The 24,205-nt window shown below is 37.0% G+C and overlaps 1 protein-coding gene across 2 annotated transcripts in view; it reads left to right on the top strand.

The window, feature by feature from the left end:
* Nucleotides 1-24,205, top strand: part of UGGT1 (UDP-glucose glycoprotein glucosyltransferase 1) — a 112,446-nt gene that overhangs the window by 17,016 nt on the left and 71,225 nt on the right. For both annotated transcript variants that reach the window (XM_047870680.1, XM_047870681.1), the window contains exons 6-16: nucleotides 780-954; nucleotides 2,763-2,859; nucleotides 3,881-3,959; nucleotides 6,768-6,868; nucleotides 7,576-7,675; nucleotides 8,778-8,838; nucleotides 13,314-13,405; nucleotides 15,210-15,360; nucleotides 18,501-18,620; nucleotides 19,699-19,784; nucleotides 23,559-23,694. In XM_047870680.1, coding sequence (XP_047726636.1) covers nucleotides 780-954; nucleotides 2,763-2,859; nucleotides 3,881-3,959; nucleotides 6,768-6,868; nucleotides 7,576-7,675; nucleotides 8,778-8,838; nucleotides 13,314-13,405; nucleotides 15,210-15,360; nucleotides 18,501-18,620; nucleotides 19,699-19,784; nucleotides 23,559-23,694 — 1,198 coding nt within the window. The remainder of the gene's footprint in view (nucleotides 1-779; nucleotides 955-2,762; nucleotides 2,860-3,880; nucleotides 3,960-6,767; nucleotides 6,869-7,575; nucleotides 7,676-8,777; nucleotides 8,839-13,313; nucleotides 13,406-15,209; nucleotides 15,361-18,500; nucleotides 18,621-19,698; nucleotides 19,785-23,558; nucleotides 23,695-24,205) is intronic.

Consider the following 24,205-nt stretch of genomic DNA (forward strand, 5'->3'; position numbering starts at 1 on the left):
GTTATATGCTTAAAATCATCCTGCCTTTTCACGTTATTTGTGCTTATGTTTTCAGATAGAAGGATAATCTATTTATATAGTAGAATAGCATAATAAAGCCTTAGTACTATGGGATGTGGATATGTATCCTTTTTCTGCCTTTCATCCTTCTCTAGGAATTGGTAACAATTACTAATCAAAGTCTGCATTTTATGGTTAGTATGATGTGCTTTTATTATTTTTAGTCATGAATAAGACTCATATTTGACAGTGTTCTTACTGACTGAAAACTGTTTTGATACTCTGTTTTTAAATTTTTTTTTAATGTTTATTTATTTTTGAGAGAGAGAGAAACAGAGTGTGGGTGGGAGAGGGGCAGAGAGAGAGGGAGATACAGAATCAGGCTTCAGGCTCTGAGCTGTCAGCACAGAGCCTGATGCAGGGCTCAAACTCATGAACTGTGAGATCATGACCTGAGCTGAAGTTGGACGCTTAACTGACTGAGCCGCCCAGGCACCCCAATACTCTTTGCATTAAGATACTTATAATCTTTATTTAAATTATTGGTGCTGTAGCTACATCTTGTACCATTTTTAATTTTTAAGAACTTTTTTTAAGTTTAAGAGGATGGGTGAAATAGGTGATGGGGATTGGCGGTGCACTTGTGATGAGCCCTAAGTGATTATGGAATTGTTGAATTACTATACTGTACACCTCAAACTAACGTAACTCTGTATTTTAGCTAACTGGAATTAAAATAAAAACCAGAAAAAAATTAAGCTTCTAATATTTATTTTCAGGCCCAAACCTTTATTGTTCAAAGGAGATCACAGATATCTATCATCTAATCCTGAGAGCCCAGTGGTCATTTTCTACTCTGAGATTGGTTATGAGGAATTTTATAATTTCCACCGCCAACTTATATCAAAAAACAATGCAGGCAAAATCAATTATGTACTCAGACATTATATACTTGTAAGTATTGACTTATGTATGTATTGTGTGTGTGTGTGTGTGTATATATACATATATATATATATATATATAAAACTTAAAAAAATTTTTTTTAACGTTTATTCATTTTTGAGAGAGAGACAGCACAATTGGGGGCGGGGTAGAGAGAGAAGGAGACACAGAATCTGAAACAGGCTCCACAGAGCTGGAACATAGGGCTCACACCCATGAGCTGTGAGATCATGACTGAAGTTGGACTCCTAACCAACTGAGCCACCCAGGTGCCCCTTATAGCTGTTAAAAATCTTGATTTGCCCTGCACGACCTTAGCACATAAGCTAATAATATCCCCCCTTTATAAAATTATTTGATCTACTTTTCATCATATCTGTTATTTGCACATAGGAGGTACTTTGCTTGCCAGTCTGAAGAAATAGGAAATAATTATGCTTAAAAAATGGCTTAATAAAGTGTACATTCTACTTAAAAATGAAACATGTAAATTATATTTTCTAGATTTAATATAATCATCATACTATGGAACTGATTCTTGAATTCCTTTCCAAAAAAATTTTTTTTCCATTCGGAATCTTTTCATTTGATGTAAAAGGGAGGATTTCTAAAGGCATAAAAACAAGCAGAATTGACTAAAATTAAGTTTTTAAAGTCTTTTGTAACATTTAGCAATTAACATATTTATATGTAAACATATTTGCTTTTAAAGTTTCTGTGTCATAATAAGCTCAGTAAAATTGTGTGGTAAGTCCCTATAAGCAAAATATATATTAACAAAATATTTTTTTAAGTTTATTTATTAGGAGAGACAGAGGGAGAGAGGGAGAGCGTGCACAAGCAGGGGAGGGGCAGAGAGAGAGGGGGAGAGAGAGAATCCCAAGCAGGCTCTGTGCTCTCAGCTTGGAGCCAAACATGGGGCTTGAACTCATGAACTGTGAGATTACGACCTGAGCTGAAACCGAGAGTCAGATGCTTAACCAACTGAGCCATTCAGGCACTCCCAAATAAATATTTAAATGAAAATTTGTATGAACAGAAACAGATTTTTAAAAAAAAATTTTTAACGTTTATTTATTTTTGAGAGAGCGAGACAGAGTGCAAACGGGAGGGACAGAGAGAGGGGGAGACATAGAATCTGAATAGACTCCAGGCTCTGAGCTGTCAGCACAGAGCCTGACGCGGGGCTCAAACCCACGAACTGTGAGATCATGACCTGAGCTGAAGTCAGACGCTTAACCAACTGAGCCACCCAGGCACCCCTTGAAACAGATTTTTTTAATACCTAGTTTTGACAACTGCTTTCCAGGCTATATTGCTGTTATTAAAGATTAAAATATCTAAAGCGCCATCCTCATTCAGGATGGTGGTAAGCCTGTGACAGTTGGTCAGCCCAAACCCAACCTGAAGACTTTTTTTTTTTTTTGAAGACATTTAAATTCAATAAAAAATGAATACATCACACACACATAGTCCTATCAAAGTACTTCTGGGTTTGAAACCTCATCGGTATTCCAACCCTGCTTTGTAAGTTCTGGAATTTCCTTTTCTTTTTCTCTATTTCTTCACGTGGTTTGGTTACTTCTGCCCTGTCACTGTCCCTTCATCTGGTTTTGCCTCTGCTTTGGAATTCCCATTCCCATACTTGTGGCAGGATACAAAATCTAAAGGAGGCTGAGATTCCCGTGGAAGTTTTAGCTATATTTTGAATGCATAATCCTAGGTGGTGGCTGTGTGATGTTAACATGTTCATGTCATGTTCATTGTGACATTTAAGAAGCCAGGTGTTAATGGTGGAATACTTACTCTGCTTGCAGAATCCGAGGAAGGAACCTGTTTACCTCTCTGGCTATGGTGTGGAGTTGGCAATTAAGAGCACTGAGTACAAGGCCAAGGATGATACTCAGGTGAAAGGTGAATTTGTGAATTAAGACCAATGTGTTTTCTTTTCCTTAAATGTGAGTTAAAGGGAATTTATTTCCTTAATGTAAAAGAATAGATTTAGGAGCATGATGAACCTGTGTTTGAATTCTGGTCCTGTTACCTGTGAGTTGGGTGATGTGAAGCAAATTTTGTAGGTCCTAAATTTTCTGTCTGTAAAGTGCAGATAATGGCATGTGCCTCCTAAAGTATTTGTGAAGAGAAAATGAGATGTATAGGTAAAGAATGTAGCATAGTTCTTTGCACAAAAAGGTCAATAATTGTAGCTGTTGTTATTGATGATGTGTAATTCACAAATAGCCATTAATTTGTGACCCAGAGTGAAGTCCTAAACTATCTTAATGAACAATTTTGTGTTTTTGATTATTTTCCGCACTTGGAATACTTATTGTACTACTCTAGGGTTTTGAATTTATTATTTCAACCACACAAGTTTTATGTGCAGTCTTTCTATTTCTTCCTTGTGAGCTTATTTTATTTTTATTTTTATTTTTTTTTAATATATGAAATTTATTGTCAAATTGGTTTCCATACAACACCCAGTGTGTGAGCTTATTTTAAAGATAAAGACGGTTGGTTTGGGTAAATGGAGGATAGCCTCAACATTCTGTTACCAATAATTATATTTAGGATTAAGTTGCTTAATTGGAAGTTCTTTAGAATTTTGATACTGAAAAACCCACTGTTCATAATTTTAGAGGTATTAATTTTGAGCTTTTGGGATTTTTAACATGTAAAATTTTCCAAAGTTCAAGGGAAAAATACATTCTTACTGTATCCAGGAACACAGGATACATTGAAAAACACATGTATTCTGTCTGTTTAAAAAAAAACAACACTCTACAAAAGGGTCATTGAGGTATTCAGTGTTTTAAGTAGTATTGTAATTTCAGGTGTTTCTAATTTGTTTTACATTATTCAAATTTTATGAAGTTAATAACATTTTTATTTCCTGTCTGAATGATTAGACATGTATTTGCTTGTGCTTTTATAGGAACGGAGGTAAATGCTACAGTGATTGGTGAGAATGATCCTATTGATGAAGTTCAGGGATTCCTCTTTGGAAAATTAAGGTATGTATATTTTTGGGGGAAATGCCCTTATTCTTTTAAACTTCCAAGCTTCCTTGCATTGTAGATATCATCTTTCTCATTACTGTCTGAGTTACAGATCTCTCAGTAGTGCTTTATATATGTAACCTGATAGGAAGCAATTACCACTTAATTTACTGTATAGTTCATGATTTCCAGACATCTGAAGCACATTTTTTGTTTTTTTTATTTTAATTAATTTATTTAAATTTTATTTATTTTAAAAATTTATATCCAAGTTAGTTAGCATATAGTACAACAATGATTTCAGGAGTAGATTCCTTAGTGCCCCCTCCCTCCCACAACCTCTCCAGTAACACTCTGTTTGTTTTCCATATTTAAGAGTCTCTTATGTTTCATCCCCCTCCCTGTTTTTATATTATTTTTGCTTCCCTTCCCTTATATTCATCTGTTTTGTAACTTAAAGTCTTCATATGAGTGAAGTCATGATATTTGTCTTTCTCTGACTAATTTTGCTTAGCATAACACCCTCCAGTTCCATCCATGTAGTTGCAGATGGCAAGATTTTATTCTTTTTGATTGCCGAGTAATACTCCATTGTATATATGTACCACATCTTCTTTATCCATTCATCCATCGATGGACATTTGGGCTCTTTCCATACTTCGAAGCACATTATTGTTAAATGATATTATGGCTTCCTGCCTATGGCGTTAGTTGATTTTCTTTTCTGGGCCTTGCATTTGATGACATAAAGTTACACATAAAAGGAGACATCTAATTTTTTCACCCAATTTTTCCCAAGAAAATCGACAAAGTATTTTAAAAGGTCATAGCTATTTACTTAAGCTAAACATAGTCTGAAACAATGCAAAAGAGATGCAGTAGATCTTATACACGTTTAGTTGAAATATATATTAGATTTCACTTTATTTTTTTAATCTTTATTTATTTTTGAGAGAGACAGAGTAAGAGTGGGGGAGAGGCTGAGGGGGGGGAGACACAGATAAATCTCTGCTGACAGCTCAGAGCCTGACACGGGGCTCAAACTCACAAAACAGCAAGATCATGACCTGAGCCTAAGTTGGACGTTCAATCAACTGAGCCATCCAGGCTCCCTAGATTTCACTTTATATGAAAGAGGATAGAGATGTTTTCTTGAAGAAAATTTCATAGCCATTTTATGAAAGTTTCAGAGAAATTTATGACTGAAAATTCTTCTTAGTAGTCACTTTAAATGTTGTAGTTGTTTCTATTATACTTTGACAATTTTTCAGAGCCCGGACTTCTGCTTTATCTGGAAATCTTAATTAGGACATCTACAGTGGCGTTTTCTCGTTTTTCTTTGTTCGTTTATTTGTTTTTTGTAAAGGAAAGATCATGAAGAAGTATGTGTAGGCCAGTTTCACATACTTGAACTTTAACATTGGGCCCAGTGAAATGACTTAACCAGACTAACAGGTTAGCAAAGATGACTCCGTTCATGTTGAATTTCTGTGGACATGTTGAGTCCATCCCATGCATATGAATGTTTCATTGTATTTAACATCATTTTGGCTTCATTAGTATGCAGTCAGGTTTCATTTTTATTGGACCCAGCTTTCCAGAATATTTTTTCATATTCATGTTTTTTATGTTTGATTTTTGGATAGCATTATGATCTTATGTATTTAGAGACAAAGGTAGTATGTAGCATATTAAAGACGTTTTCCGTTTTGCACATTCGGAATAGTTATTTAGCTATCTAGAATAATGGGACCATTTTCGGCTATGATCATCATGAAGAAGACGTTGTAGTAACTGATTGGAAATGGATTGGTTGGAAGGTGAAGGATCTGAGTAAATATTTTACTTTCTGTATGTGGCATTTAAGAAATTTTTAGTTGCTAGCATTTAAAAGAACAGAATTACTCAACAAGCCATCTGTTGTCTGATCTAAACGATACATATCTGCCTCTGATAACTTCTGTTTTACTAGCTTTAAATAGAATGCACCGTATTTCAAGATAAAACTAAGTGAAACCCAGTGCTCTTGGTTAACTTAAGTTGTATTATTCATGTGATGGAAGGATTTATGGGCATGTAGCTGAAAGCCATCTTGGGACTGGCAGCATTGTATTTCCAGTTTTATTTTGAGAATTTAAAAAGATTGAGGAAAGTGTGGAAAATAATAGAACATACGCATGTGCTCATCACCCAGAATTGATGGTTGTAATTGTACATGCTTTTCTGTTTCAAAGAACTATTTATGAAGTTTTTTTCCAACACATGCCTTCTTTTACTTGAAAGAAATGGTAAAACACTACAGGTAGACTTGGGGTCCCCTTTGTCCCCACTCTCAGTCCCATTCCCTCTCCCTGACATAGAGAATCACTGTAGTGGTGATTCATTTTTTTTTTTTTTTTCAACGTTTATTTATTTTTGGGACAGAGAGAGACAGAGCATGAACGGGGGAGGGGCCGAGAGAGAGGGAGACACAGAATCGGAAACAGGCTCCAGGCTCTGAGCCATCAGCCCAGAGCCTGACGCGGGGCTCGAACTCATAGACCGCGAGGTCGTGACCTGGCTGAAGTCGGACGCTTAACCGACTGTGCCACCCAGGCGCCCCAGTGATTCATTTTTTAATTTGTAAATTTTATGGTTTAAAAGATCATTTTCTGTATTAACTTATTTTTTAAGAAAAATAATTCTGCTCTAATATTTTCCCTTTATTGTAGGAATTTACTTATTGCTAAGGGGAAAATCATGAATATAAAGTTGGAGCCAACTTCTACGTGTGCTTTGAGAAAGAAAAGACATGTTAAAGGACTGATTTTATGTTTCTTTCAGAGACCTGCACCCTGACCTGAAGGGACAGTTGAAGGAACTCAGAAAACATCTTGTGGAGAGCACCAATGAAATGGCTCCTTTAAAAGTTTGGCAATTGCAAGGTAACAAATATGTAGAGGAATCACCGGCCTACTTTTGACTGAATTTTATGGTATTAAAAAACTAATAGAATTTGAATTTAATTTTATTTATTTGCCTGATTCTCAGGGTACCACAGATTTTCAGATAAAGTGATTATGATTAATCAGAAAGGAAAGGAAGTCCTTTTGTAGACAGATTAACAGTATGCAGAAGTATGTATATAAATGAATGCCAGATCTTTCTCTGTGTGAACAGATACTTAAGTTTATAATGTTTGTCTTAGTTTTTCTATTTCTTTATATACATTTCTTGAATAGTGTATCTGTCAAATGTTAAAGACATATTAACATGAAGGATATGTGTGTTTTTCTGGCCCAAAGGTCTATTTTATCAAATTTTTTTTTAAGCATAATTTACTAAAGACTTTTACTATACTTTGTGGTATAATGTAAATTCATAAAAATGAAAAGGATTTGGGATGGATTTATCCTATGCTAAATGTAAATGTGTTAGTATATCTCTAGTGTTTTATGCAAGTATAGCAAGCAATGTAACAATAAACACTAGGAATTGAACAAAACCTAGAATTAAACCATGGGTGCTCTCTGAAATGGTTGCATTCTAAAACATTCTCAATTGCCAAGAAAATAATGAGAAATAAATGTTTTTTTCCCCCTTATTTCTCATTGCATTAGATTAATACACTTTATACTTGACCTTGTTGCAGATCTCAGTTTCCAGACTGCTTCCCGAATCTTGGCTGCTCCTGTTGAATTAGCTTTGGTGGTAATGAAGGATCTTAGTCAAAATTTTCCTACCAAAGCCAGGTAATGAAGAGTAAAGCTCTAAGACATTCTTCTCTTTACTATATACCTAATTATCTTCATGTTTACATGCAAAATGAGACAAGTAAAATATGAAAATGCTTAGAAAATTAAAGTTTTAATACCAGCACCATGTCACTGATGACGCTATCTTTCCGGGAAGTTGGCAGTACTGTACATTGTGGGGTTGGAGACCCATGTAGGTTGTGTCCTTGGCTCTGCCTTGCTAGCTGTGTGACATTTGCAAATAATTACCTCTCTTCTCATTACCTCACTTCCCAAGCATTAAAATGGAAATAATGATCCCTGCCTGTCAGGATTAGATGAGTTAACAAAATCTGATGTATGTGGATGTAACTAATACAGGGTCTAGCAGCGACTGTGTTTTTCTTCCTGAAGAGTTTTGTATACATCATCTAATTTAAACTCAATGAGGCAGATGAGTTCTATAGGCTGACTTGTTCATGGTGACAGTAAGATTTTGAGTGCAGCTTTTTAAATACTGCTTTCAGTTGTATAATATCCTCCACATCTCATAAATCTTTTTAAAACCAAATTTTTGGAGACTAACAACTTAAATGGTTGCCAGTGTTTTTCTTGAGTAACTGAATGAGCTGTTTTGACTTCTTATGTGAGATGCTTTATAAATAAGTTTGTTTATTTGGTTAGTTTTGGCAACCATTTCTTAGAAAGACTTATAAATCATATAGTACAATCTCATTTAATTTAGTATGCTATTGAAGATATTCATGTAGGATGCCACCTCCACCAAAAGTGCTTAAGTAGCATGAGCAGTTTGTCACCTTAGTTTAACATTATCCCTTAGTCTGTGAGCAGTAGAGATTGTGTATAGGAATAGAGTTACATATATTTAACCTAAGATCTTTGGAATAACTGCACTTGATTTAAAATGCTGCTATTACTGCTACTTTTCTGTGATGTTTTATGTTGAAGTAATGAAAAAATATGTACATCTGAGTGGAGAAATATATTTATTATTTGTAAAGGTGAAGATTTTTTTGTTTTTTTGTATTAAGGAATTTGTTGTTTCACATACAAATATACGGAAATTAACTAAACATCGATAACATTTTTATTTCTTTAGAGCGATAACAAAAACAGCGGTGAGTTCAGAACTTAGAACCGAGGTGGAAGAGAATCAGAAGGTATTACCCAGTGGTCTTTCTGTTTTGTATTGTATTTTTAAAGATGAGGAAATCTGAGTTACATCAATGACATTGAACAAACTTTTACCAAAGATAGTGGTGTTTTATTCATTTCTGTAATCTTTTTTTATGTTTTTAATATTTAAAGTTGAATATGAATATAATTGAAACATCAGATGGTGCCACCACTTTGTTTAGATAAGCAGCATCCCCCTAACATGACTTACTCTCTGTTTTTAATCTGTCTGTCTATCTATCTGTGAGAGAGAAGGAGAGAGAATGTGAGCGAGCAGGGGAGAGGGGCAGAGGGAGGGAGAGAGAATCTTAAGCAAGGCTCCTTGCTCAGCATGGAGCCTGACGTGGGGCTCAATCCCACGATCCTAGGATCATGACCTGAGCCATAATCAAGAGTCAGGTGCTTAACCAACTGAGCCACCCAGGCTTCTGGACTTAATCCCTGTTTTGTCCTCCTTGCTAGAAGCATCTATTTTCAACCCTTAGCTGATTGTTTTGATGTTTATCCCCAGCTTTATTGTAAACTTAAATTAGTGCTTTGTTTTCCAGTTTCAAGTCTTCTGTGTCAGCCTCCCATTACAAGGATGACATTTAACTTTCTTTCACTGCCCCTCACCCCCATGTCTGCCACTACTCTGTACTGGCACTTCCCCATCCCTCCACTTTCTCTGTATTTTCATGTTGTGATTTTATTAATTTTTGTTCTGCTCCACTATGGTCTGGTTGTTCTTTATGTCTAGGGCATACCAGTTATCCTGGGACCTTGCTTTAATCTCTTTTGTTGGATCTCCTATTTCTTGGGTTCCTGGTATTCTTTGTTTTTGGTTTACTCCCTTTTTTGGTGCAATACATCATTCTTCATGAGAAAAGTTGCATTTCAGATTCTGAGAAATCAATTTTCCATTTCTGTTTTTATTGATAGCTTGGCTGAGTATAGAAATCTAGATTGGAAGTCCTTTAGAAGTTTTGTTACTGGACCAAAGTGAGTTGCTTCTTGGTGAGTTACAGACAGAGACCACACCAGGAGGAATTGCCTCACAAGGTCATCTTTATTTGTAGAAATAGGGAGATCACAGGGAGTAATTTCCAAAACCATGACTACTCTAACAGAGGTAGGCTGGTTCCTTTATTAGGGCTTGGGATGAATAGTTCCAAGAAGGGGACTTTAACATTGTAATGAAGCTGAGGAAGCTGTGGAACACTTTCTGATTCATCTGCACAGGTGTCATATTTCCTCAAATAGTTTCTTTTCCTTTTCTAGCAATTTGTTAGTTTCTAAGAGATGAACTTGACTGACAGAAACTTTTAGGAATTTCCTGAGTTCAGTGGGTGAGTTTTGAGTTCAGGGGTCAATGGTAACAGTTTGAAGGCATTGCTTCTTAGAATTTTGGTTTCTGTTGTGGTTATTGAGAAGTCTGAAGCCTTGGTATGAGATCTAGTTTTTCTTTCCAGAATCATTCAGGGTGTTGTTTTTGGCTCTAGTAATTTGAATTTTCACAGTGCTATGCCCTTTAAAGAAATCTCTGTACTGTTGAGTGGTTGATGGGCCCTTTGAATCTGGAAAATCATTTCCTAGAGTTTTGGGAAGTTTTCTTGATTTATTTTCTTGCATTTTTTCCATCTAGTTTCTCTCTTTTGTTTTCCTGGAATTCTTTATTTTTAAGATGTTGCATTTCCTTGACTAGCTTGGCCTAATTTAAAAAAATGTGTATTTTCTGGGCGCCTGGGTGGCGCAGTCGGTTAAGCGTCCGACTTCAGCCAGGTCACGATCTCGTGGTCCGTGAGTTCGAGCCCCGCGTCGGGCTCTGGGCTGATGGCTCAGAGCCTGGAGCCTGTTTCCGATTCTGTGTCTCCCTCTCTCTCTGCCCCTCCCCCATTCATGCTCTGTCTCTCTCTGTCCCAAAAATAAACATTGAAAAAAAAAATTAAAAAAAAAAATGTGTATTTTCTTTCCTATTTTCCAATTCTTTTGTGTTTTATTTTAAAACTTTTTAGGGGAAGATTTTCAGCCCCTTTGTTGAGATTTTTTTCCTTTAGTTGTCAAATCTTTAATTTCCAAGGGTTATTGTTCTTTGACCTTTTTCTGATGGTGTTCTCATGTCATTTTGAACGTGTCAGTAGTGTATATGTATGTTTTCTTCTCTTTTGTATCTGTTTCCTCTTAAGTTGACTTTCTTTTTGTCTTGGTTTCTTGTCTTTAATGTTAGAGGCTTTCCTCACATGTCTGGTGATTGCTGCTCATATTGAAGAGAACGAGGCAGTAGCAGTAAGGAGCTGATGGCAAGCCTTGAGGCTTTTTGACTGTAGGCTATCCTGTTATGGCCATTTCCTAGCTTGTCCCAGTGTGTCAGTCTGAAACTTTTCCTCTTGAGCTGTTCAGTCTCCAGAAAAGGATCTTCTGATCCTTTCTTACCTAGAAGGTGAAGTCTGGCTGCTGGAGTGGTAGAAGCCAAGTAGGAAAGAACATTCAGGAGCTTCCACTCAGTCCCCTGTTTTCCATATGGGATTCCCGCTCTCAGTTGTGTTTCATTTCCCTGAGTTCCCAGATTCTTTCACTCTTTCACAGGGAATGAAAGCGTTCCGTTTTTCTGGAGTGGAGGGACCTTGCTCTGTGAAATCAACCGGGGAGTCTGGGGGCTCTTATCTTTAAAAAGCTATACATCAGAACTCATTTTTTAGCCTAGTGGTTACCCCCTCTTACCTGTGTTCTTTGTGCTGCCAATTCTTGAGCCTTTTGAGGAGTTCCACAGGGTAACTTGTGGTTTCTGTTGGCTTTCCCCACTGTCAGCCTAGCCTTTAGCTTTCTCAGGGTTGTTAAAACTCTTGCTACTCACATATCTCCTTTCTAGCTTCCAAAATTAGTTGCCCTTTTTCTCTTTTGTTCTCTTTGTTGTTGTGGATTTATAACTCTGTAAAAATCCCTTTTTAAAAAACTGACATTTCAATAGAGTTTTAGGAGGGAAAGAAATCCTTGTGTTCAGTCTGTCTTTACCCCCAGATTTTTAAAACCTTTACATAGAAGATATTAGTTAAATAGATCTGAGGGGTAAGTAAACCAAATTTATCTCCAATATTTACTAATTTGAAGAAACCTTATTGACATTTTTTATTTACCTTGTTTTTGATTTTCAGAATAGCAATATTAAATATTATCTTACTTTCAGGGCTCCCTCCACCAAGAGGACAAAACATTAAATTACATAGGCTGTAGTACTTCCTAGATACTTCGGGGTTTCTTGATTAAATATTAAAGTATAAAATACAAAAGTATAAAACATGCAAAAATGTGTACAAACATTAAATCTTCAGTGTGATGAATTTTCAAAAGTGAAGTTTGCTGTATTACCAGATCTTGAAACGGATATGAGTTATGCTTAGCAGCTCAGAATCTGTGTTTCTTACAGTCAGAGGGTGCTGTACTTATGGCCTGGGTGTGAGTGGACATGGAGTTTTTCCTTCCCACGTAAGAAATTCCAATTCTGAATTGATGCAGCTTTCCATTTTCCCCTTATTTTACTTGCCATTTAATCCTTCAAGGCAAAGAAGCAAATGTGGCTTCGTCATTGTTTTGTGCTTTACCCATGCAATACTAGACCTTGAAGTTTACTGAGTCTGCAGACTACTGGGACATGAAGGAAGCTCACTGGTCCCTGCCCTTCTTCCCCCAGCCCCATGAGAACTAAAGGTTTAATTTCTGTCCCTAGTATCTGAGTAGTTTCTTCCCTTTGCTGTGTGGAGCGGTTCCCAAGGAAAGAGGAATTAAATGGAAAGGGCAGAAGTCAACAGAAGCTGACACATCCAAGCAGTGTGTCGGATGGGTCGGGCAGGTCTGAAGGGCTGCACAGTCACCTGTGTGCCGTGGCAGCCACCACCTCAGGGAGCAGCAGTTGAGGCGCCCCATGGAGACCAGCGCTTGGAGAGTTAGCTTGCACATAGGTGCTTCCTCGGGGCAGCAACTCAGTTTCTTGATGTGTGTTAGTTTGAAGGTCTCAGGGAGGTGTGGGATTTTGAACCCTTTCAGATTAGGTCTTTGGAGTTCATCAGGAGGCCCAGCTGTTAGTGACTGCTGTTACCACCTTGTTTGGCATCACAAACAGGCAAGAGTAACAGAAGTCTCTTATGAAAAATGATCCTCAGCACTTGGCTTATTTAACCAGTCTCCTTCCTTCTCCTCCTTCTCTGACACTAAACAGTTGTATTGATCAAAGTTGGAAGGAGGGAAGGAAGAGAGGTGTATTTTATCACAACCAGCAGTTTCATTACAACAAAATAGATGCTATGAAGGATCTGTGGGAGTACATAAAAGGAAATCTTAACTCATCCTTAGGGTTTCCTATAGTAAATAGGAGGATGCCAACATTTGTACATGTAATAAAGTTAGAAACGTGGAAATTTTTGTTAAACATCCTCTTCTTGCTTCTTAACAATTTTTTTTTTTTTTTTTTTTTTTAATATTTCAGTATTTCAAGGGAACTTTAGGATTACAACCTGGAGACTCAGCACTGTTCATCAATGGACTTCACATTGATTTAGATACACAGGATATATTCAGGTATGGATAATGTTTTTCATTTTCTGAAAAGATTTTATAATGTTAGCTTCTTGTGGGGTGCCTGGGTGGCTTAGTTGGTTGTTAGACTTTGGCTCAGGTCATGATCTCATGGCTTGTGAGTTTGAGCCCCACGTCAGGCTCTGTGCTGACAGCTCGGAGCCTGTAGTTTGCTTCCGATTCTGTGTCTCCATCTCTCTTGCTCTCTGCCCCTCCCCCGCTTTCGCTCTCTCTTTCAAAAATAAATGAGCACTAAAAGAAAAAAAAAATTATTGTGTTAGCTCCTTGTAACATGTTCAGATTGTGATGGCTTATTACCAGGTGAATGCATTTAGGTAGGCTCATGACTGGGATGGGCAGGATGATACTGTCATTTTTGTTTTAAGTTTATGTATTTATTTTGAGAGAGAGAGAGGGAGGGAGGGAGGGACAGAGAGAGAGAGAGGGAGAGAGGGAGATAATCCCAGGTAGGCTTCACATTGACTGATGTAGAGCTCAAACTCACAAACCATGAGATCATGACCTGAGCTGAAATCAAGAGTCAGACTGAGCTACCCTGGTGACCCTGTCATTTGATGTATGTTCAAGGTCTTGGACATTTAAGGCCCAAGTCTTTTGAGGGTGCCCTTTTAGAGCTATAGTTTTCCTCTCAACCATAAAAAAAAGAGAGCTCAAGCAGGTTCTTTTACTTCTGGAAACAGTGTGAAGTAGATTTATTCAAAATGCCTATGCATCTGGTGTCTCAGAAGGTGTTCTGTCTTACATATGTTATTTGAGTATCTATTCTTTTTGTGTTGTTAAAATGTGGCTCAGTATTAACTTGTTCTGAATTGGTCTCATGAATTTTTTGCAGGGGGGGTGGGGGAGGCGAGTGGATAGATAGAATTCAGATTTTGTCCTTGGGATTAAGGTTGATACAGTTGATACTGGGTTTCATAATAGTAAAAATAAAAGTTTATTGCTAATGCTTCAGAAGAGCCAGTTCCCACAGTAAGATATTTTTCACATTAATTATTTTCATTGAACTGTTAATGTTCTCATACTGCTTTTTAGAGCTAGTAAAAAGTAAAATGGATGTGGACACTTTAAATAAAGATTGCCCATATATGTTGTTTTTTTAAATAAAAAATATACACATATCTCTTTAATTTTTCAGGATTTACAAACTGAGTTCTTGCTCATTTAAACAGTTTTAAATAATACCCAGATAAAAGAACTAAGAAAAGTAACATCTTCATCTTTGCTTCTTGTTTCTTCCTCCTCCCCATCTTTTCTACCTTCCCTCAAAAACCTCTACATTGGGTATAAATTCCTCTAGACCTATACTGTGGTCATATGTGTGTGCACCTTGTAAATTGACACTGATGTTGAAGTTTATGTTAAATCTATATAATGTATTTTTTTTAAATAGATTTTTAATTATGAGATAACCGTAGATTTATGTGCAGTTGTAAGAAATACAGAGAGGTTACTGTAGTGTTTTTAAAAAATATGCAGTGTAAAATACAGATGAGGATTGTTTCATCCTCAAATTGTGTGTTTATATTTAGAGATAATTTTATACCTGGTATATACATGGATAAGTGTAAATAAACATGCACCAAGAAGCAAGTCCTACGTACTTCGTTTGATGTATTTCGACAAGATGAAGCAAGGAGAAGAGCTCCCTTTTTTGATTTCTTGACTGGTTTGAACAGGGCATTGAGTTTGAATGGATAGGTTTTTCATGGTGAGGTTTTTTTTTGTTTGTTTTTTTTTTTTTTTTAAAGCTTTTTCTACTAAATACCTACTTTCCCCCACTCTCCAGTCTGTTTGATGTGTTGAGGAATGAAGCTCGGGTAATGGAAGGTCTGCATAGATTGGGAATAGAAGGTCTTTCTCTGCATAATGTTTTGAAACTGAACATCCAGCCCTCTGAAGCTGACTATGCTGTAGACATCAGGAGTCCTGCTATTTCAGTAGGTATTCTGTTTGAGTGTCCAAGGGCATTCTGGGCAGACATTTTATTATGTCTTTCTCATTTGTCTTTTGTGAGAGGTAAGTTATTTCTATCATCTCCTTTATTGGCATCAAACAGTGATTTACAGCAACTGCTTATATGGGACCATGTGTATATAATAGTCTCTCTTCTTTTTTTTTTTTTTTTTTAACATTTATTTATTGTTGAGAGACAGAGACAGAGCATGAGCAGGGGAGGGGCAGAGAGAGATGGAGACACAGAATCTGAAGCAGGCTCCAGGCTCCGAGCTGCCAGCACAGAGCCTGATGCCTGGGTCGAACCCACGAACTGTGGGATCATGACCTGAGCTGAAGTCAGACACTTAACTGACTGAGCCACCCAGGCGCCCCAAAGTAGTCTCTTAAATGCTCTAAAAGTTGAATTATTATATTTAATGTGGTTAAGACAGTGATTTTTCCAGTTTTGTATCCCCCTAGGATTCAGCTGAACATCTCTTGGGGAAAAAAGAATGCTGAATTTGTATTTTCTCAGTTGCATCCAAGTCTTGTGTAATTTTGTGTAGAATATCATTCTTTGGCTATTATCTTTTTTTTAAACATTTTTTTTAAAGTTTATCCTGAGAGAGAGAGAGAGCACGTGCACAAGCAGTGGAAGGATAAAGAAGTAGAGAGAGAATCCCATGCAGGCTCTGAACTGACAGTGCAAAGCCCGATGTGGGGCTCGAGCTCACAAACCTATGAGACCATGACCTGAACTGAAACCAAGAGTCAGATGCTTAATTGACTGAGCCACCCAGGTACCCTAGCTAATATCCTTTAAAAGAACTTTGATTATTGGGGAGCCTGGGTGGCTCAGGCAGGTTAAGTGTTAGGCTCTTGATTTAGGCCCAGGTCATTGTCTCACGGTTTGTGGGTTCGATCCCCGCATTGGGCTCTGCTCTGACAATGCAGAGCCTGCTTCGATTTCTCTCTCTTCCTGTCTCTGCCCCTCCCCCGTGTGCATGTGCACACACTCCTTCTCCCTTTCTCTCTAAATAAATAAATAAATAAATAAATAAACTTAAAAAAAAGAACTTTATTTTGTATGTGAAGGATTTATATAGATTTATATCTGCTGTATTGATGTCTCCTTGTGTATAAAAGAGAATGCAGGGAATAGAGCTGTCCTGGGCACTTGTGGTCAAAGCACAATTAATATTAGCAATGTGCCTGGCCCATCCTGCCTGACCCATCCTTGGCCCTCCTATCCTTTTTTCTTGGTTTCTATACAGCATTTATCATAGAGAAAGTTTTTCCAAAGAAAATTACGTCGAATAAAGATGATCATTATTTGAGTTCTCTCTGGGTAATGTAGGTGTTATTTTAATAAATATTGTTATGTCATTTGTTTTCATGTTAAAAACATTTGAGTTAAAAACAAAGAGTAGGGGCGCCTGGGTGGCGCAGTCGGTTAAGCGTCCTACTTCAGCCAGGTCACGATCTCGCGGTCCGTGAGTTCGAGCCCTGCGTCGGGCTCTGGGCTGATGGCTCAGAGCCTGGAGCCTGTTTCTGATTCTGTGTCTCCCTCTCTCTCAGCCCCTCCCCCATTCATGCTCTGTCTCTCTCTGTCCCAAAAATAAATAAACGTTGAAAAAAAAATTAAAAAAAAAAAACAGAGTAAAGAGTAAAGAGATGAATGTAAGCAACAGCAATATGGCCCATCCCATACTTTCTCTGCCTTAACATTTAATCATTTTGTGTCAAATCTTGTTTTCTTGGAAGAAAACAGTGTTTCCATCCAAGTCCTCTTTAGCTCTTTTCCCAGTTCACCGTTTTCTCCCTGCAAGTAATTCCTCTTCAGAAGTACGTATGCATTTCCTACTGTATGTCTTGAAATTTTGAAGAATGCCATGGCAGTATTCTTTGTCCTTTTGTTACTCAGTTTTGTCAGACTTATGTAGGTTGATCCAAAAAGGTTGTTTATCTTCTCATGTTTTATATTTTGCTTATTAAAAAAAATCTTTCATACAGTCACAGTTTAAAATTCAGACATACAAAAGGGTATGTATTGAAAAGTCTCATCACCCAGCTGTTCAGTTTTTGTCCCTAGAAGTAACAGGCATTATCAATTACTTGTGTATCTTTCCTTAAATACTCTATTTACACGAACAAAGTAACATACCCATAGTTTCCCTCCTTGCCCTTTTTGTAGAAATGGTACATACTGTTTACAGACTGCTCCCTTTATGGAATTAGGTTGTGCCCAATTTTGTTGCTGTGATAAGCAGTACAATATCTTCTTGTATTTCTCTCTTTGTGCATATATGTGAGAATTTATTTGGAGTAGATGCCTAGAACTGGAGTACTTAGTGGTAGGGTAGTAACAAAGTCTTACTTTATTACCTTGTTTTCCCTAAAGTGACTTTTCCAAGCACCAGTGTTGGGTCAGAGCTTCCATTACTGTATACCCTTGCCTATTGTTGGATATTGACAAACTTTAAACTTTTTCTGTTTTGTTTTTTTTTTCAACGTTTATTTATTTTTGGGACAGAGAGAGACAGAGCATGAACGGGGGAGGGGCAGAGAGAGAGGGAGACACAGAATCGGAAACAGGCTCCAGGCTCCGAGCCATCAGCCCAGAGCCCGATGCGGGGCTCAAACTCACGGACCGCGAGATTGTGACCTGGCTGAAGTCGGACGCTTAACCGACTGCGCCACCCAGGCGCCCCAACTTTTTCTCAGTTTAATGAGTGTGAAATTTGACTGTGGTTTTAGTTTCTGTTTCTCAGATTATTGGTGAAGATATACTCCTTTCCTTGTATTAATTGCTCTTTTGAATTTCCTCTGTAAATTTCTTCATCTCCATGGCTGATTTTCATTTCTCATATGTTGGGGGCCTTTTTTTATTGTTATGTTAGATTTCTATACATTGTCTTGACCCTAGTCCTTTTATTGGTTTTGTAGGTTGCAAATATCTTTTATTCTGTGGCTTGTGCTTTAGTCACTCATTTTTATACTTGATCTTTGTAATTTTGAAAATGGTGTTTTCCATGTGATTCTTCTTAAAATCATTTCAAGTCTTACGGACAGTTCTAGCACTTTTCACTAAGGGCGACTAAAGTGTATGCACCGTGTTTTGTTTCCTTTTTTTCCTCCCTAGTGGATCAACAACCTGGAGGTTGACAGCAGATATAATTCATGGCCTTCTAGTCTACAAGAATTGCTTCGACCCACCTTTCCTGGGGTTATCCGGCAGATCAGGAAAAACTTGCATAACATGGTGAGTAAAACTCATTGTCTAGCCATAAGCTCTGTTTCTCCCTTGACTTCTCCCACTTCTCCCCTACCTTTCAGCCATATAGACTGTTCACTTCTCTCCTATACTAGGTCCTTCTATCACCACTATGACCACTAAATATGTTCTTCTAACTCCATATTCAATCTGAAAGGGTTTTTAAATGTATTTATCACATATAGGGCTGTGAGACGTCACAGTAGCATTACTGCCTCCATCAGGGTGTAAGGAAATGTTACCTTAACCTGAAAGTTTAGGTTGTGTTATTTTAGTTTTATGATAGTTTTACCCAGAAGATGAATATGTTGCTACTCTTTTCCTTTAATGTCTTAATCTCTAAAATTTGATAGTTCAGTTTATTTCCTTAAATAAATCTGTGAACTCCTACTTGTTTTTCTTTATTTCACTGCTTTCAAGAGAGAGAAGAGGTTTCTTAGTTTGCCCTCTTTTTTTCCTCTTATTTCTTCCTTTGCCATTATCTGCTCTTAAAGAGATTAGGGGTCTCCTTCACCAGAACCTGTAAGCGAAACTATCCTCTGTGCTTGCCTGACTCTTGAAGCCACTTTTTTCCTTCTCAGTCAAAATTTCATTCTGTTTCTCTTACCCATATATCTGAACTTTATTAAATGAGGTTATACATGGATTTGAAGCACATCATGAGACCTTAATACATAATAGCTAGTATTGGGATTTAAAAGTTAAGTTCTAAATGAATTCTTAATTCAGAGATGCTTACAATTGAATACACAAAAAGAGGTAATCTCCATTTTCTAAGGTAGGGGAGTTGCTAAAACTTGGGTTTTGTTAGGTGTAGTAGAAGTATGGGTGTTAGGAATCTGGAACACAGTTCCCATGCTATTAGCAGAACACCGTGAGAATTTAGTACTGAATTCTTTGAACATAAAGGAGGGAAACTGCTACTGTGTACCTCCTCTTTTATGTGGTTCAAGAGTAACTCAAAAAGATTACCTTCAAGTTCAAAGAGTAATGGCATTTTCATTGGCCCTGTTACAGTTGAATAAATTTCATTTCATATGTTCCTTTCCCCCTTTCCCCTTCATAGGTTTTCATAGTTGATCCTGCTCATGAGACCACAGCAGAGTTGATTAACACAGCTGAGATGTTCCTCAGTAATCATATACCACTAAGGTAACACTGGTATTGATTGAATGATATATATCTAATTAGCTGAGGTTTCGTTTGTTATTTTTAAATGCAAGTCTGGTGCCAAGGATAATTAATAGTCAGATCATTAATGACCTCTATATCTTTGCTTAGTATGAAGCAGTATCTTTTGAGGCAGAAAATTTCATTCTCAGTGAATAAAGGCTTATACCATTGAATTCTTAATAGCTCATGTAAAAATAATTTGTGGTCTCATCTTGCTTCCCAGTGGAAGGGAGTTTTCCTAGGTAAGTGTCCACATGACAGGGCCTATTTCCCCTTTCGGTGGAGATAAAGAGTTTTGCCAATAACTTTTGTTAGATTGACAAGAACTAAATGTGCATACAGCCTTTTGTAGATGCAGACACATTTATTTCACTTGTGTTGCCAAATCTACCAACAGGGTACTTGAATGGGTGGGTTTTTCACTGTGCTTTTAAGACCAGTTTTTTAAGGCTTTTACATATACATGCTAAGATATTTTCACTTACATTCCAAATAATGTCTGGGAATTTTATGTGCTGACAAAAATTTGAATTCTTAGAAAACATGAAAATAGAGAAGAAAAGTCTAGCTAACAAATGTTGTGTGTTCTGTACGCAGCACTGAGCTAAATGCTGTGGATAGTATCTAAGCTGTATTCCTACCTTCTTGAAAAAAATACCGTGTGTACTTCCAGACTCTTTAAGAAGATATTTGATCAGGGGCTAGGTTGTGTCCTGGTCATAAGTGCTTTAGGATTTCAGGGAAACAAATGATTATGAACTAAGACATTTGGGAGGGACAAAGGTTTCATGGAACAGTCGGATATCAGTTAGGCTTTGAAGAAAATAGAGGGGTTTTTTGATGGAAAAGCAGAGATTTTTGTTTAGTGAGATTTTTCATGTAAAACATGAATACCCCCTGGTTTGATGGAGGACTAAACTACTAGATTACAGACAGAGGTGTATTTTGGTTAAAAGGGAAATAAAAGAACACAGAAGTTGGCCCATGTACACAGTGGGCATTTATTGAATTGCATTGAGGGACAAGAAGAGGGAATGAGGTCTTCACGTTGCAAAGGTAGGTGAGAAGTCACTTAACTCATAGGCAGTAGGGAAGCATGCTTGTTCGGTTGGTGGAGAGACCCAAGGCAGAGTGGCTGTTGTTTTAGTCTTTGTCTGTGTTGATGTGGTATACCAGGGCATTGACAGGGGCTGAGGAGAGGAGCGGACAAATCTGGGAGACTCCCTAGTGGTACTTGATGAGAAACTGGGCCTGAGAGAAACAGAAGTCTGCATTTTAGGGCCTAGCTAACAGAAAAACTCTGATGCCCTTTCTAAAAATTGGAAACTTGGAAAGGGGAATTCCTTTGTGAGGAGATACTTAGCCCTTATTTTTGTTTTCATAAGAATTAACAGGTCAATCCTCATGTGATTTCTGTTACAAGTGAGATTTTAAAAAACAAAAACAATTTTCATCTATAAACAAACTCTCTTGCCACTACCGTCTACATATACACACACTGTCCACATACCTCAGGAGAGCAGAATGTTTGATATGTGTATTTTCTTCTTCTGTTTTTAGGCTTTACCTTTTTCTCTTTTTAATAGACTTTGTATTTTTTAGAGCAGTGTTAGCTAATTAACTGGTATTAATACATTATTATTAACTAAAGTTCATAGCTTACATTAGGGTTCATTGTTTGCATCGTATATTCCATGGGTTTGACAAGCGTGTGATGACATGTTTCCACCATCACGTAATCATACAGAATAGTTTCATTGCCCTCCGAGTCTCCTGTGCCCTACCTGTTTGTTCTTCCCTCTCAGGCACTGGCAACCACTGGTTTTTTTTTTACTGTCTCCATTATTTTGCCTTTCCCAGATTCATGATGTAGGTAACTTTATTAGATTGGCTTTTTTTTTCATTTAGCAGTATGATTATAAGGTTTGTTCATGTCTTTTTGTAGCTTGATTCTTTCTTTCTTTTTTAAATGTTTATTTATTTTGAGAGAGAGAAAAAGCAGAAGTGGGGGAGGGATGAAGAGAGGGGGAAAGAATCTTAAGCAGGCTCCATGCCCAGCGTGGAGCCTGACTCAGGGCTTGATCTTATGGTCGTGAGGTCATGACTAAAGCTGAAATCAAGAGTCAGCCACTCAACCAACTGAGCCACCCAGGCACCCCTAGATCATTTATTTTTATTGCCAAATAATATTCCATTATGTAGATGTACTATAGTTTTGTTTGTTTATTTAATCCATTCACCTATTGATAAACATCCTGATTGCTTCCAAGTTTGGGCATTAGTGAAGAAAACTGCTATAGACGTCTGTGTGCAAGTTTTTGTGTGGATGTAAGCTTTCAGCTCATTTGGGTAAATACCAAGGGGCGTGATTACTTTATCTTAGGGTAAAAAGTATATTTCATTTTATAAGAAATTGCCACGCTGTCTTCCAAAGTGGTTGTGCTACTTTGCGTTCTTACCAGCAGTGAATAAGAGTTCCTATAATGAGCTCTACATTCTCTCCACAATTTGGTGTTGTCAACGTTTTGGGTGTTAGCTTTTCTAATAGGTGTGTAGTGGTGTCTCATTGTGATTTTATTCTGAAATTCCCAAATGACATGATGTCAAGTGTCTTTTTTTATGCTTATTTGCCAACTCTGTGCCTTGTTTGCTGAGGCACCAATTCCGATCTTTTGCCTGGTTTTCAACTTTTTATTGTGGAGTGTGAAGAGTTCTTTGTATATTTTGGATATCTGTCCTTTGTCAGATATGTGTTTCTCACAGGTTTTCTGTCTGTCTGTGGCTTGTCTTCATTCTCTTCTTTCACAGTTTCTTTCACAGGGCAGAAGTTCTTCATTTCAGTGAAGTTTAGCTCCCCCATTTTTTTTTTTTTTTTTTTTTTTTTTGTCATGGATCCTGTCTTTGCTGTTAGTTCTAGTAAGTCATTGCCCATTTAAGATCACCTAAGTTTTCTGTGTTCTTTTCTAGGAATTTTGTAGTTCTGTGTTTTACATTCATGTTTATGGTCCATTTTGAGTTAATTTTTTGTGAGAGGTATAAGGTCTCTGTATAGATTTGTGTTTTTGCACTGTGAATGTGTCCAGTTTTTCCAGCACCCTTTGTTAATAGACTGTCTGTTCTCACTTCTGTTGGTTTTGCTCCAGTATGTAGGCTATGACTTCTGTATGGGCCGGTGAAAGGCTTTTGGGTTTATTTTTAATCTTATTTTATTTTTGGCCACTTTGTAGATGTGTAATGTATCTTTTTGTGGTTCTTTCCTTTAATCTAAAATTTAAATTGTGATAAACATGAACCTTGGTTGTAGCTTTTTGCCGATGGATAATAGTAAACATTTTCACGTTTTTCATATTGTCTATGTTAAATCTCAAAATCCACTCCCCCCTTTTTATAGATTTTCACATTCTGAAAACATTCATTTCCTCTAATTTTTCTTTAAAAACCATAAAGTCTCCATCTAAAACTAGCAAAACCCTTCACATTAGTGAAGGCCTCATTTCACTGTGTGAGAACAGTGTGCTTTAACAGTTGAACAGTCCAAGCCACCTTTGGGAACCTGCTTTTATTCTGCAAGTGATGAGTGCCTTTACCCGCCATATTAGAGTAGGTTGTGAACCGTGCTTTTCAGTAGAGGAGGTTTTCATTGGAGGAAGCTGCAGTATGTGAATGAGAATCAGAGATGCCATTCCTTTTAACCAGTTGCATTTTTGAGATAAGTTTCTTTTTCTTCTTTTTGCCCTTCCCCCTCTTCCCCAGAATTGGTTTAATCTTTGTGGTTAATGACTCTGAAGATGTTGATGGGATGCAAGATGCTGGAGTGGCTATTCTGAGAGCGTATAATTATGTTGCCCAAGAAGTGGACGATTATCATGCCTTCCAAACTCTGATACATGTATGTTTTCAATCAAAATGGCGAATAATTTTCTTAATCTAACTTCGTCTAAGAAATAGTATGAGTTAAGAGGATTTTATATTTCTGTGAAGAAGTATGATAAATTATTCTTGCAAACTTCATATTTTATATTTAAGGAGTTGCCTTTACTGATTCATCAGTGTTCATAATAGACTGCTGTGGTTTCAACTAAGATAGATTCCTTAGGAGCCCTACTAAGGTATCTTAGTCTTCTGACTTTTGGTAATTTGAAGTCACTAATTTTTTTTGGTATGTGATGTTCTTTGCTTGTTTAAAAAAATGTTTGCTTTTCCCCTCTAAGTTCTTTATGATAATTTAATATTCAAATCATAAATTCTGTCTATTTTCTCTATTTTTTTTTTTTTTTACCTTGGAAACTCTGAAATGCCCTGATTTTTATATATACTTAAGATAATTGCTCAAGTTCAAACAAGGAACTCTCTCATTTTTTTTCCTGGTTTTGAATATATAAAAAACTTACAAGTAGCAA

The sequence above is a fragment of the Prionailurus viverrinus genome, chromosome C1 (assembly GCF_022837055.1).
Source record: "Prionailurus viverrinus isolate Anna chromosome C1, UM_Priviv_1.0, whole genome shotgun sequence".
In the NCBI taxonomy this organism is placed as follows: Eukaryota; Metazoa; Chordata; class Mammalia; order Carnivora; family Felidae; genus Prionailurus; species Prionailurus viverrinus.